The 15662-nt window shown below is 41.2% G+C and overlaps 1 protein-coding gene across 1 annotated transcript in view; it reads right to left on the bottom strand.

Annotated features, from left to right (window-relative positions):
• Positions 1 to 15662, bottom strand: part of STK32A (serine/threonine kinase 32A) — an 88756-nt gene that overhangs the window by 33292 nt on the left and 39802 nt on the right. The window contains exon 3 of the mRNA XM_021701957.1: positions 5160 to 5197. Within this exon, the coding sequence (XP_021557632.1) occupies positions 5160 to 5197 (38 nt within the window). The remainder of the gene's footprint in view (positions 1 to 5159; positions 5198 to 15662) is intronic.

Below are 15662 nucleotides of genomic sequence, written 5' to 3'. Positions count from 1 at the left end.
CCCGTGGAGACAGGATGTAGAGCAAAACCATCCCCAGTTAGAACCACTGCCTCAGTGTGGAGTTTTTCAGATACAAGGCTCAGAAAGTCCCTGATTTGGTACCCTAGAAAAGCATTTTTGCCTTTTCTTTTCACCTCTGTACCTTGAGACATAGAAGCACACTAAAAATTTGAATTGATAGCACTGAGTCATTTAATTCAACTATCATTATTGTCATTACTTCTACCTTTTTCTCACTCTGTCTGTTTCTGCCTGAGGATCTTGACCACCACAGCACTCCTGGCCGCCATAACCAGTCAGCAGGGGTTGCCCCCAGCTTTCAAACATTCCCACTACCCCAAAATGTTGAGAGTCTGGGTGCCACATCTCTGGGATTCTTGTTAAAAATGCATATCCTGGGGCGCCTGGGTGGCTCAGTCGTTAAGCGTCTGCTCAGGTCATGATCCCAGGGTCCTGGGACTGAGTCCCGCATCGGGCTCCCTGCTCCGTGGGAAGCCTGTTTCTCCCTCTCCCACTCCCCCCTACTTGTGTTCCCTCTCTCGCTGTGTCTCTCTCTGTCAAATAAACAAAATCTTAAAAAAAAAAAATGCATATCCTTAGGCACTAGCTGAGACTTAGTGAATATGGTTATTGGGAATAGGGTACTGCTATTCTCTCTCTTTCTCTCTCTTCATATATTTATTATCTATGTATCTACCGATGCCTATAGATAGATATATAGATATAGGTATTTAGGGATAGATTGATTTTTTTTAAAGATTCATTTATTTTTAGAGAGGGAGAGAGAGCGAGAGAAAGAAAGAGGGCACAGGGAGAGTCTTAAGCAGACTCCATGCTGAGCACGGAGCCCGACATGGGGCTGGATCCTATGACCCTGAGATCACAACCTGAGCTGAAACCAAGAGTCAGATGCTTAACCGACTGCACCACCTAGGCGCCCCTAGATAATTTTTTTTTCTTAAAAAAGATGCTTCCCACTAGATCTTTAGTCCTGTGTTGGGACCCGGCAAGGAAGAAGCTGTTCAGATAGCACGCTTAGTGCTTCCTCCTAACCCCCAGACCGAGTATTTGCCTTTCTCCGTTCCCTGGAACTAGGGATGATATTAAGGAAACTAAATTATAGATGATGCCATAATTGTCATTTCCTCAGATATGCCAGGAAGACATTATTGTTCCTCTGGATGCAGCATTTATTTCCTGAATAATTTAAGACAACCACAAAAACTTAGACACTATGGAATTGATAGAATTGGATGGGGTACTTAAGTTGGTAGGATATGAAAATATTTATCAGGACGATTGATGATGAGCCATCTGAGATCTAATGTCAGCCTGCATTCTGAGCTAGTGAATGAGACATTTGAGGAGAACAGTAACAGGTATGCTCTAAATTAAAAACATTTTTTCACTCCCATTCTGAATGTTCACTGACACGGTGGGAAGATTCTCCATTTTACAAAGGGCTTCAGCTCCTTTAAGTATCAGTCTTTTCTGATGAATATGAATGAATATGAATCAGTAAGAATAAAACCAAGTTTCTGCCTGTTGCCGAATGGCGCTGAATTAGAATGTAAGCAACGTGGTGTGATACACAGCTCACTTGGGGGAACAGGCGTAGGAGGCATGTCAGAGATAGGCAATTATCCTTCACGGTTGCTAAAATCCCCGTGCAAAAGGTGCGTGTGATGGCCCATCAGGGGAGAAACGCTATAAATGTGGATGGAAAGGACAAATGAGGGTTTCTAACTGGAGACATGGAAAATCATGCCAGCAGACACTCGAAAATGCACCCATTGATTTGTGGGGCAGCTGATTCTCACAGGAGTAACTCTACAGAATGTGCTCAGGGCTGGGGGGTATCAGGGATGTATTCATTTAAGAGTGGTTAATTACAGTCCCTGAGCAATGCCAGAAAGCCTTAGTTTCTCAGAACCTGCATAAACAGAGAGTAAATAACCTTAAAAATTTTTGTTCTTCAGAAGGGGATCCCCAGGACAATGTTTAGAGAATAGCTCTCTTGTTTGTTTGCTTCTATCCCCTTCACAGATCTGTTCCTTTCCAAAACAATGTTTCTCTTATTAACTGCGGTGATTCTCGAGTTCAGGATGAGAAAATAATACAAAAAAGTCCTATTAATTCATTGTTGAAACCCAAAACCTTAATAGTGAAAGCGTCATTGTAAATAGTTCACCAGGTAACAGGTGTAGACTGGGACGATCCCTCCGGCCAACTGGGATGGCCGCTCATACGCCCTGAACAACAGAGCCCCAGCCTTAGCAAGAGTAAAATGCCCCCCAAACTGGGCTTAGCCCCCTGTGCCCAGGATGGAAAAGCAGAACAGACCACTGAAGGCGTAGCTGCCTGAGAATTAGTGCCAAACAAAACTGCATAAACATAAGAGCTAACAAGTAGACACACAGAAGCTTTGGCATATCCCTTCTGGAACCGAAATAATTCTGTAGAAAGACAGGTAAGGGCCCAGCTTTCACTGACCACCTGCTATAGACAGAGCCACATAAAACAAGATGTGGAAGCCTTAGCTTGCTTCTTTAGGGGAGAAAGTCACTACCTCATGGAATTATACTAATATTTATCTTCTGAGTGATTTCCTTGTGGCAGACACTGCAATCAGCACTTTATAAATAGTATGCTAGTTCATTTTTACAGTGACTCTAAGAATTAATTACTCCTTTGGTTTGTCAAAAAACTGAGACTCAGAGAAAGTTTAGACAGTCTGTGGAAACTCTCAGAACTAGTGATTGGTGAGGGGGTGAACTGGGTCTTCCACTCAGGCAGTTGGGCTCCAGGATCCATGCTTTTAACTATAATATTACACAATTATTCTTTCATGAGGGTGGTTTCTAAGGGCAGGTAAACTTGAAGATTAAGTTATTTCTGGACCATTCTCCTAATCTACAATCACCAAGTTGACCAGAAAATAAGAAGGGGAAAGAAACTGAATGAGAGAGGATCGGATGGCCTTATGGTGGAAATAAGATGAAGCCATGTTTGAGGGCCAAGCTGAAAATGTTGTTCTCTGAATGGAAGGTAAATCTTGAAAAGGTTGTGGTCAACAGGACCCAAATGTCTCCATTCGGGGCCTCAACAAGTGGTAGAGCAATATATTGTACACAAAGGCAACCAGAAAAGGGAGTAGGTGGGGACAGAACCCCAGATTGTGTTTTGCCTGACCAGCCATGCACCTTCATAAGGCCGGGGTGGGGAGACAGAGAACCTTTTTCTGAATTGTGCAGAGGCGGCCTCTATGGGGGTGGGGAGGCCCTCCCCACAACTGTGAGGCCCCACAGAGTTTATCTGCACCAGGGTCAGAGAGGCTCCTGCCTCCTCTCTAAGGCATGGACAGCCAGTGTTCTCATGAATGTCACCTTCATGCCAAGGCTCACTCTTGCTCACATTTTGGAGAGTCCGAGAATCTGCTCCCGAATGTCAGAAGCAGTAAAGGGAAGGAAGAAATTAGGCACTGGAAGAAAGTGGAAATAATCTTTGTAGACAGTCCATAAATAAATAATGACCCTAAGCTTCAAAATTAGAGGTCATACACAAAAGTGTTTCTTAGCCCTCTGAGCACAGGTGAGGTCTGGCAAATCAGGTTGAAAATGCAGCGAGGTAAATAAGTAATGAGCAATGGATGGTACTTGGAGTTGCAGACCCACTGCAAATCCCTTTTGTAAAAGTCAAATGAATAAGGAGCCTTGCACACTTAGGACTCCCTCACCCAACAGCTTCCTGAGCACATCAGAAAGATCTTAGTGCCACTGTAACATTTATAACCTGTAGGATGTGTGTCCTACGGGTCTGCCCTGATGGACCAGTATACCCAAACATACATTAAAAGGAACAGTGGGAAGAAACGATACATATTAATCATTACTGGTGAAAGCTTGCTCTCAGGATATCCTTAATCTGTGTTTCTTGGGTTTCCAGCTTTCACTGATCACCTTCATGGTTACTGCCAAATCCCCGTATCACTTTCCCATCTAGATGCCTCATACACTGTTGTCCACTTTCTCTTTTTCTTTAAATTGATGAGCTTTCTTAAACTGAAAACTTGGTATATCTTCTGCAAATGTGAAACCAATTTTCCCTCATAAGAAGAAAAGCATAAAAGTAGATGCAATGAGGACAAAATGGTGTCACTAATCATTTGGTAGACACTCTTGCCTGCCACATGCTCTGAGCTTGAGGCCTTTTCTGCTTTATTAAAAAAGAGAGATGATTTTTAGAAAGATATTAAGGCAAATTAGCACCAAAAAAACTGTGATGGTTTTCTTGAAAGAAATCAGTAGAAGTGTTAACAAAGTTGAAAAGGGAGTGACTTTTTCATTATTTAAATATAATGTTATTTAAGGGTATCCCAGGGTACCTTGCCACTGCTAGAATAATGAAGTTCACCCATCTTGTCCCTCCTACACATCAAATCAAGTTTGTGCATAGAACTCAACTGAATCAAGCAGGGCCTTTTCCGTGTGTAATCCTCCTTTGCTGGGGTAATCGTTTTTGTCCGACATGCTTTTTCTTTTTTTTTTTAAATGTAGAAATTTATTTTTATTTATTTTCCTTTATTTTCATTCTTCCTCCTATTTTTTCCATATACATCTATTTTGATTTATTTAACTTTAATCCTTTTTCCAGGTTTTTTTTTACTCTTTTATTATTTTAAATTTTATTTTAAATCTCCATTTTTATATGTGATTGCAGTTAATGCAAATGTATGACATTTATACCAATTACTTTTGCTGTAGCAATCAACCAGTTGCTAGTACTAAATGTTTTTCTTTCTTTTTTTTATTATGTTATTTTAATCACCATACATTACACCATTAGTTTTTATTTTATTTTATTTTATTTTATTTATTTTATTTTATTTTATTTTTTTTTATTCTTATGTTAATCCCCATACATTACATCATTAGTTTTAGATGAAGTGTTCCATGATTCATTGTTTGTGCATAACACCCAGTGCTCCATTCAATACATGCCCTCTTTAATACCCATCACCAGGTTAACCCATCCCCCCACCCCCTTCCCTCTAGAACCCTCAGTTTGTTTCTCAGAGTCCATAGTCTCTCATGGTTCATCTCCCCCTCTGATTTTTCTATGTGCAAGTCATGTTGATTGCAAACAAATCATTTACTTACCATGTTCATCAAGCAAAATATTGTCAGGTTTCATATCCCTAGGGAAGTAAAAGGAAAAGAGAAAGTTGCTCATAATCAAACAAACAAACCAGAACTAAAGGGTAAAAGTGAAAATACGCAAGAGTTCCAAGTAGGGTTGGAACAATGAGCTAGCCTGTCATCATTCACAATCTCATCCAGTTACCATGGTGAATCTCTAACTTGGTTACCATGAAGACCCCCAAATTCTAGATCAGAAAACAGGGGCTTAAAGAGGTTAAGCAACTTAACTCAAGTCACAGAGTTAGTAAAAGGAAGAATTGGGCTTTGAGCTTGAGTCTCTCTCATTCGAAAGCTCATGTTCTTTTTTTTTTTTAATTAACATATAATGTATTATTTTTTTCAGGGGTACAGGTCTGTGATTCATCAGTCTTACCCAATACCCAGCGCTCACCACAACACATACCCTCCCCAATGTCCATCACCCAGCCACCCCATCCCTCCCACCCCCCTCCACTCCAGCAACCCTCAGTTTGTTTCCTGAGATTAAGAGTCTCTTACGGTTTGTCTCCCTCTCTGGTTTCGTCTTGTTTCATTTTTTCCCCTTCGAAAGCTCACATCCTTAAATTCTTAAGTAGCATATGACCTGTAAACATGTAAATATAGCTCCTAGGGTCACAGGGGCAATTAAATTGCCATAAGGTAGTAACTCATTATCATTTTTATCTGTGTCACTGGACTGAACTTCAAGACTCTACAAAACAAGGGAAAAATGATACATAATATGGTTATATTTTAAACTTGAAGAAATTAGAATCTTTTTAAGGATGAAGCTCAAATGCCTCTAGTTAATAAATATTATTGCTGGGGTAGTTAAAGGAGTGGGGCTCGTCTTGCAGACACTAGTGAGATCCTTAAATCCATAGGAGAGAACAAAACTCACCTTCTTCCAGTGAAGGGGGTAGTTTGATGGTAAATACTTGGAGGAGAGGCCTGCAGCATTTTCAGAGTCCTCATGACACGAGTATTAGTGTGAGCAGCTCTCCTCAAGCAGAGAACAGCATTGTCGTTTTTAAGGGCCCTTGCTCTGGCGTTCCCAGGGTTTTACTGCCCTTCCCTAATGCACCATTGAAGTCCTTCAGCCTAAATTCACAAAAGCCATTAAAGATAAAATTCTGCAATAGGTTTTGGGGACGCATTTTCAGCCTAGTCAAGTGGCTTTTATGTCACCAGAATAAGGTGACCTTAGTCTCTGACAGACCAAGCACGTCAGGATCCCCTTTTCTTGAAAATATTAACGAATAACAAGCCCCTTACCTACAAGCAGCACGAAGTATATGCCACACCAACGTGCAGGTGCATGGACAGTCTCATGAACTTTGAATATTTTCTTATTTTGCTTGTGAGGTTCCTAACATGAACTCTGGCTTCATAAGTGAACATCTGTATGTGTGGCACATTTTTCTCCGTACAGGGTACAACTGGCTAAAAGAGAGTGTCGCGGGGTTTCAAACTGCCTGTTTCTATGGCTGAACTCTCTCTCCGTATGGCAAACTCCTCCCCAAATCCTTTGATGGATTCCATTGTTTCCAGAATTAGGAAGTCCAAACTCACTCATATGAAATAAAGTCCCTTTCATCATCTGGCTCCTGTGCTCCAGCCACACACAAACATCTGGGGTCCCCCACATGCTCCCTGCGTCCCCCACCTTCTGCTTTTGCTTTGCCTGAATCAGAGCTCTCTCACCACGGGCTCAGAAAAAGCAAATTCATCCCTTGACTCAAAGCTCCAATGCCACTTCCTGCAGGAAGCCTTCTCTGAATTTCCAGTTCTGAGTCATTTCCCCCTCCTCTGTGCTCTGCGTGGTATACTTCTTCCAGCAGAACATTTATCATGCTTGTATCTATGTTTTCCCAACTGGATCGTAAACTCCTGATGTCAGGGGTGGTTTCTAGGTTAATGTCATATTCCATTACATAGGTGCACAGTGCTTGGTAGGCAGTAAATGAATGACTAAATGATACCAGGAGAATTTCTAGTGCATTCAAGAAGGTTAATCCTAATGGGATATACCAGAGCAGTAATGGTGTGCCATCAAATACTGTGCAATTCAAAGCTTGATGGAAACCGGGTATTAGGCTCTTGCTCCTTCTTCCAGACCGGCCCCAGTGAGCATCAGCAAAAAGGAGGCCCCATGGAGCTCTGCTGGGAGGGAAGACACTTGGGTATGGCAAGATTAGTATAATGATTTCTTTGCCTGAATTTTTGAGGACTTGGTGAGAAAAATGACTTGCTGTGGGTTTGACACGTCGCGAACTTTCTATGAAATCCTAGAACATCATTTTTCTTAAGTATCGAAGCCACATCTCGTTATATCCACTACCTTTCCCAGAAACTACCTTGAAGCTTAAAGAATAATACAGAGATCAGAGAGGTAATAGATTAGCTCATGTGATCCTTCTTACTTCAGTCTTAGATTCATTCATTCATCGAATACTTACTACTTTGATAAGCCACTGTGCTAGAATATAGGAAATATAAATGAGATCTAGTTATTTCTGGGATGGAGAGGGTAAGAAAATTCATAAGGAACTATGCCAAAAGGTTTATGGTGGTAAAGGGGCATGCTTACTACTAAATTCGGAGAAGGAATAAGAGGAAAATATAAGACAAATATTTAAAAAGTGGACTTTAACATAAAAATAAAGTGTATAAACACAAATTCTGAGTACATAGCTTCCCCAAAATGTGATGAGGTAACTTCTAAGTCACTATGGGGTAAACTGCAGTGTGCTAACGTTGTTTATTCACATACCAGAAGAATGAAAATAAACCCTGTGTACTATATTAAAATTCGTGATAGAACAAGTTGATATTTTCTAGTTTCGAAATTTAGCAGCACTTCCTTATCTCTTTAGCCTGGTCAAATAATACTTAGTATGAGAGAACTTATTCTAAGCCGTTTCTTTCATTTATGGTGACCTATACTATGGTTTAACTCCGTGGTTACGTTCAGAATCACCTGGCAGGGCTGTAAACAACCTGGGTTCTCTGACCTAGTTCAGTCCTGAGACAGTCGGACTCTCTGTGGCTGGGCCTAGGTGTCTGTCCAAAAACAAGCAGAGACCTCCAGGACCTTCTGATGTATAGTCATCTTCAGAAATACCATCCAGGCATTGTCCACAGCCAAAGATGTCAATCCGATTTTAAACTATGAACCTCTTAGAAGCTTATCTATGAACGAAAAGGCACTGGAAAAGCGCAACACTTAGCATTTTTTACCAAATTCTTTGGTTAAGATATACATGGAGGACTCTTACAACTTCCATATCATCAGCAGGTCATCAATGAGTTCCCTCTCTCTCTTGTTATTCATCATTCCTGATGAGGACAATGTCTTTGTGGATGTTTCATTGAATCCCTTAGCACTCACTTCCCCAAATTACCTCCAGTTATCTTTCCGTCTGTGGACCCCAGTTGTTTCCTTACTCCTATGTCCTAACTGTCCCTTTGCTGTTACAACAGCCCGCCCACTGACCAACCTCACCTTCTATCCAATCCACTTCCCAAGCTGGCACATGCAGCACCCTGAGGCCACCAAATATTGATTCTGTCACTTCACATTCATACATCACAACTCTCACTCATTTCCTCAGTTCCCTTCCCCAGCCATTGTTAACATTCCTTTACAAATCTTTAATTCTCTTACCCCCTTCAATTGTTCTCACCTATTAAAACCCCAGTATTGGTTAAACCCAACAACCCCATTCCTCTCACCTACACCCAAGCTCCTGAATTTTCCTAGAAACAGTCATAGTAATATTGACTTCTCATTCAAACTCATGGCCCCACATCTCAAGCCAGCACCCGTGTGCCAAGCCATAGCGAGATGCCTTCTCCAAGAGGAGCACTGCACACTTTCCCACGGCCTTCAGGTTTCTTCCACGTTCCCTCCCACTTTCTCTCAGTTGATGACTGAACCTCCTTACTTCACGAAGACAAGAGAACCATCTACCACTAAGTCTACCAACCTCCCTGTTTCTATATCCATACTCATGGCCTTGCCTCCAGTTATACTAGATGAAAAGCCCCCGCACCTACCCCAGTCAGCTCTTCTCCAGGGGCTCTGGACCTCATCTGCTCTCATCTTCTCATGGATTTCTCTCAGCTAGGTGTTCCTTCCTTCTCCTACACCTTCTCTTTCTGTCTCTCTTGTATGAAGTACGTTATGATTGAGTCTCTTGGAAATACCTTCTTTGATGCCGAGTGACTTCCACTTATCGTCCCATTTTACTATTTTCCTTTGCAATAACAACTCTGGATTGAGTGGTTAATAGGTGAGAAATTAGAAACAGCATCTCCATTCTCCTCCTCAGCTCCTCTAACCAGGCTTCCATTCCCCTCTACTTCCTGAAATTGCCACTGTCAGGTACATTGATGACCTCCAGTTTGCCACATCCATTGGCTGCACTGTTTTTTTATCATGCTTAACTTCTCTGGGGGCTGATCATTCCTTCCCTTCTGACATACTTTATTCTTGTGGCTTGCAAAAAACCCCTTTCTCCTTCTTTTCCTCCTGCCACAGAGATTCCTCCTCAGTCTTGTCTGCTGGTATCTTCTTGTTTCAACCTCTAAATGCTGCGATTCCCCAGAGCTCAGTCGTATATATAACTACTCTCTACTTAAGTTACTTCATTTAGTACTGTGATTTTAAATATTATATATATTTTATATTTATATTTTATTATATTTTATAAGTTGCAGTTCTAGGGACACACATTCTGTAGAAATTCTTAATTCCGTCTTGATTTGCTGAAACAGAAAAGGCTGAATCAGCTGATGCCCTACTGTGGCAACTATAAATAGCACAGTAGAAATACAATGCTCCCTGTGGCAGGGTCCAAGGCGGAACTGATATATCTGCTCTTCTCACTTGAATGACTTTACAAGTCATTAGCAGAACTTAATAGGCTAATTACATCCCTTCACTGTACCTACCCTGGAATCAAGTTGTTCACCCTGCAATCCGATATGGGGTATTGTGAGAACAGGGAACAAGAAAATCAGTGTATCCAAACCACAATCAAGCCCTTCAGTGTCTGTGGCTTTCTGACAGGTCTACAGTTTGGGTTGAATTCTTTGTTACATAATGTACTCTTAAACTGGGTCCTCTCCATGTTCTTGAGAGGGAAAAAATATACATACGATTCTATAATATATTATTTAAGATGTCACACAAAGGCTATTGGTCACATAAACAAATGTAAAGAAAAACAAGTGAGGTGGGGATGGCAGGGTGTAAGGGGTAATTGTAAGAAGAAATGCATGGTTTGGAACAGGGGGCGGTAGTGAAGAGTGTCAGAGTTACATTATGGACCACGTACAGCCTCCATCTCTTTTTTACTAACTGGCTGATTCTGTTTTTTTTTTTTTTTAATTTAAATTTCATTTTTTAAAATTGAGAGGTAATTGACATACAACATTGTATTAGTTTCCGGTATAGAACATAGTGAAATGATCACTACAATAAGTCTAGTTAGTATCCATCACCAAACATAGCTACGGTAGGTTTTTTTGTCTTTTGTGTTTTACTCTGGTGAGAATTTTTAAGATTTACTCTTTTAGCAGCTTTCTGCCTGCTTATTTTTGTTGTTGTTGTTCAACTCCAGCATTTCCCACAGTTTGTTCAGGGGGATATGAGTTACAAATATATTCTGTAATAATATAATGTATAATACATATTCCATATATAGTATTTATAAGTACTATTTATAAATGCTATATATAAATACTAGTATTTATAAAACATTATATAAGCATATACTGTTTGCATATTCATTTTGGGTGTAAGGGCTTTTCGTGGATAGCACTGCTTTTCATTTGTCATCCCACTACACAGGTCCAATGCCATTATATATTAATCGGGTGATGAGGGCAGTGATTTTACCATCCTCCCATGATGAAAATGTTACGCAGTATCCCTTTTTGAATTTGTGTTTCTTTTCCCCAAGTATCACTGAAGACACCAGCACACTCCCCATGCCTTTCTTCTCTCAGATGTCTTCTCCCATGGCTTCTGCATTTCCCCTCCATTGGCCGTAATAATTTAGCTTGTATGTCCCCTCAGCAAAACACAAGCTAGAGCATTAGACCCCCATCTCAGCATCTCGCTCTCCTCCAATCCCCACAACCCAAGCAACTTTGAAGAGATTCACCCAACCAAGCTAGGTTTCTTTGGTAAAGGGGAAGGGTGGTAGGAACCAGATGCTAATGACCCTTTGGTGAAAAAAGAGGACAATTCTTCAGTAGAGAGCACTTGAGGGAGTTACAAATAAGCTCTTAAGTCAGGATCTGAGAAAGGACTTCTTAATAGACACTTCCAAAGTTGGCATGAACTATCACAAAATCTTAAAATGTGACGTGGATGTTGTCACTGAGGCTGGATAAGCATTTGACAGCACTCCAGCGAGTGGTGGGTGGTGCAGCAGGGGAATACTCACCTGCTCAGCTGACCTTTCAGAACGCTTTGAGTCCTGACCCTCTGTGAGCCACCCAAGGCGTCTCACAGAGGCTCCCTAAAAGTCACCTCCCTTCATTGATTTATCATTTAGATGCCAAAGGAAAACAGTACTATCCACATTTGCCTAAATAAATAAATAGATAAATAGTAAATAGATAAAATAAATTAAAAAAAAAAGGAGACTTAAGGGCACTGACTTGCCTGCAGTTTCATAGCTCATAAATGGCAGAGTTGGAATTTAAATGTCATGGTCTTTCCACTATTGCTCACTTGGTTATTTTTGGCAAGTAGGTTCCAAGCATGGGGCCAATTCTTTAGTTAGTAGTGTCTGCCATGTTGAAAAGGAGGGCCTTCACGTCCAAGAGAAAAGAGTGCCAAGATCGATCAGCAATTCCTGATACAGGCACAGGAAGAGGGGTTTGAGGAGAGTTGATAAAAAAAACAAAACAAAACAAAATGGCCCAACTGCTGTACTATCCCTGAATAACAGAATGGTTTCAGCAGCTTCCATTTATTGTCCATGCTACAGCAGCTACTTGATAGACAACGTATCTTTTATTGCTCACAACAGCTCCCTAACTTAGGTATTACACCCATTTTTGCAGGTAAAGAAAGAGGAGCTCAGAGAGTTTAAATTACTTGTCCAAGATTACATGATAAGCAACTGCTCAAGCTGGGGTATGACCAGAGATTGTGAGGTGAGATCTTAGTTTATATCTCAATTGTTTATATTTTAGTTCTCCTAAGGAGAAAGAAGAATGTCCTCACATACCTGGGGGTCTGGGATGTGGCTCACATTAGGCTGCAGCAAGTTTAATTTTTTTTTATAGTTGAAAATCATGTATATTTTCCACCCTGCTCTATAATACAGCCATGTCTCTTTTAATGTAAAAGTAAAGTTCCACGTGTCTTACCGTGGAGTAAATCTGTTGTTCTGGGAAGGTGAAATCATGCTTATCCTGATGATACAGACCCAACAGTACAGATACTCCCACTGAGAAGCATGGTTATATACCACCATCCCACTCACTTGAGATTTTCAGCCAACTTGTAATCTTCGGAGGCGGAATGTTTAATGACAAGGCTTCCTGCCTTGCTCTTTAGCATTAGTCAGTGCTCATTCACTGCCATTATTTCCTTTAATTTGGATTCACACAGCTAGAAACCTAGGTCACATTTACCTGTTCTGTAACCAGGGAAGCAAAGACACAGCATTAGGGACCTGAGGTAAATCCTCTCGCCACGGAGATTGGCCTGAACTCAGATCTCCTGGATCTTTCCCTCAATCCGAAGAGATTTTAGGGATAGAAATGTACTAGTTAGAGGAAGGTAAAGAGTCTACAAAGTAAGAGAGACTAGAAGGTGTTCATCTGTTGGTCATAACAGATTAACTGTCATGAGAGGGTTTTTGTTTGTTTTTTTATAATCAAATAGAGGACAGGAGTATTCAATGTGAGGTAAAAAGCAATTTGTTCCATTTCAGCTCCAGAACTGAAAATATCCTCTCTTGCCAGGGTCACACACGACCTGGCTGGAATTCAGTCCCAGGTCATCTGGTACCAGCCTCTCTTTTCTACGCGGCCATATTGCCTACCTATAGGAGATCATGAAATTCGTCCAGCCTTCTTAGAAATAGAACCCCAGTTTGGCAGCAACACACCCAGTCCCAGGGTGAGGGATGATTGGCATACATCGGTCATGAGAATCTGGTTTCCCTTATCACAGCCTTCTTTACTGTGGGGATGAGCCAGAACAGCCAACAAGACCTAAGGGGGATTCTACTGTAAGGGCCTTCAGAAAAACTTTTGCTTCCCTAGTAAAAGATTAGAAATACCCTTCTGAGACTGAGATCCCTGATTCTGTATCTCGAGGACAATAACAGTTTCTATAGAGTTGCTGTGAGGGTTTAGTGATATGAGGTAGATAAAACTCCGAGTCTAGTAGTCTGCACACAGTGGTTGTTCAATTGTCAGAAAACATGGATCAAATGATTAGGAAGTGTCCAGTGGTAGGAAGGGCTAGATGGTGAGAAACTGATGTTAAACTGAGAGTATTAAAGGAGGAATAGTTGTTTTCAACTGTAATTGAACCATTGTGATGTACTAATGATGGTATATTTCACTTAACGCAACGTGTGAGAAACCAGGATAAGCCTTTAAGTGCTGTATTCTATATTATCCTCAAAAAGCCTTATCAAGTCAGTGCAATGATTCTTCCTATTTCATAGATGGGGCCCCCAGAGGTCCAGATAGCTGATGGAGCTATCCTGTTGTCACCCATTATTATGAGAAGTCAGGACTCCACTTCTATCACCAGAAGTGATATTCAAAATACTTCACAAGGAACAAACACTAATCAGAACAGGGTACTGACCAGTAACAATCCTGGAGGCCACTGATAAATGACCAGTACAGCACTACCTATGGGGGACGCCTAAGCAGAAGCCGTGTCTGATGTAAGGCTCCCACGGCAGCAGCAGAACCAACCATGAGGGTGCCTGTGAGTCAACAGGAGGAAGAACTTTCTGAGAATCAGGTGTGTCTGAACATGAAATGGATGACTTTATGTGGCAGCCAATGTCCCATCTCTGACCTATTGAAAGGCTAGGAAGACAGTTTCTTTTTGGAGAGTTGTGGAAGGAATTTTGTCTTTGGATGGAGGTCGGACTTGATTTCTAAGATAACCTTCACCTCTAATATCCTACGGCTTCGTAATAGCCTTAGTTGCTTGACATCGCTCTGGAAAATAGCAATATGGCTTCCCTTCATTAGCCATCCCTGTTTTCCCAAGCATGTAACAGGAAATTGCCATATTTTTGCAGCTGTATTACCTATGACATTATTAAATCCATTTTACAAATTAGAAAAATAAATCTTGGAAAAAGCATACTAATCCATTACCTGCAGAGTGAGCCCCTTAGACCCTTCGTCTGCAGGCTTGGTCTTACCCTGACATCTGGATTAGCTAGTGTACGCCATTCTCTATCATCTCCAGCCTTATTTTCATACCACCCACTGTATATGCTCTATTCTTATGTCCAAAGTGATAACAAATTCAAATATGTCCCCTTTTTTGGACTGGCTTTGTATTTTCACTCAAGTACAAATGGGAAATAAATATTTGCTTGAACATGGTGAGCTGATCTGGCCTCGGATCCCCTCTCTTACAGCTGCTTGAACTACTCTCCCCCTTTCTCACGTGTTCTGACTGCAAAGACCACTGTTCTGCTCCAGGACAGAACAGACTTCCACCTTAGATCTGCTTGTCCGACAAGTCTGACTTCAGTTGTCGCCTATCAACTGGGGCTTCTCTGAGCCCCATGCTAATGCATCAGGTAGCCTCCCCCTCCAGATGAGATCCCTGCTTATTGCCCATGAAGCACTGAGGGCAATCTGTAGTGAACATGGTTATTTACACATCTGATTCCTTGTTCATTGTCTATCTCTTCAATTAAACCATGAGCTCTATGAGGACAACAAAATATGTTTTTATTCTTCAAAGCTCTATTCAAGAACCATGTGCCTGCTACTGGGTATTTACCCCAAAGATACAAATGTAGGGATCCAAAGGGGTACGTGCACGTCAGTGTTTATAGCAGCAATATCCACAATAGTCAAACTGTGGGAAGAGCCAAGATGTCCATCGACAGATGAATGGGTAAAGAAGATGTGGTATATATATACAATGGAATATTATGCAGCCATCAAAAGGAATGAGATCTTGCCATTTGCAATGACGTGGATGGAACTGGAGGGTGTTATGCTGAGCGAAATAAGTCAATCAGAGAAAGACATGTATCATATGACCTCACTGATATGAGGAATTCTTAATCTCAGGAAACTGAGGGTTGCTGGAGTGGGGGGGTGGGGTGGGAGGGATGGGGTGGCTGGGTAATAGACATTGGGAAGGGTATGTGCTATGGTGAGTGCTGTGAATTATGCAAGACTGTGGAATCACAGATCTGTACCTCTGAAAAAAATAATGTAATATATGTTAAAAAAAAA

Source organism: Neomonachus schauinslandi, chromosome 7 (genome assembly GCF_002201575.2).
Source record: "Neomonachus schauinslandi chromosome 7, ASM220157v2, whole genome shotgun sequence".
Lineage (NCBI taxonomy): Eukaryota > Metazoa > Chordata > Mammalia > Carnivora > Phocidae > Neomonachus > Neomonachus schauinslandi.
This window is presented reverse-complemented; position numbering and strand designations above follow the sequence as displayed.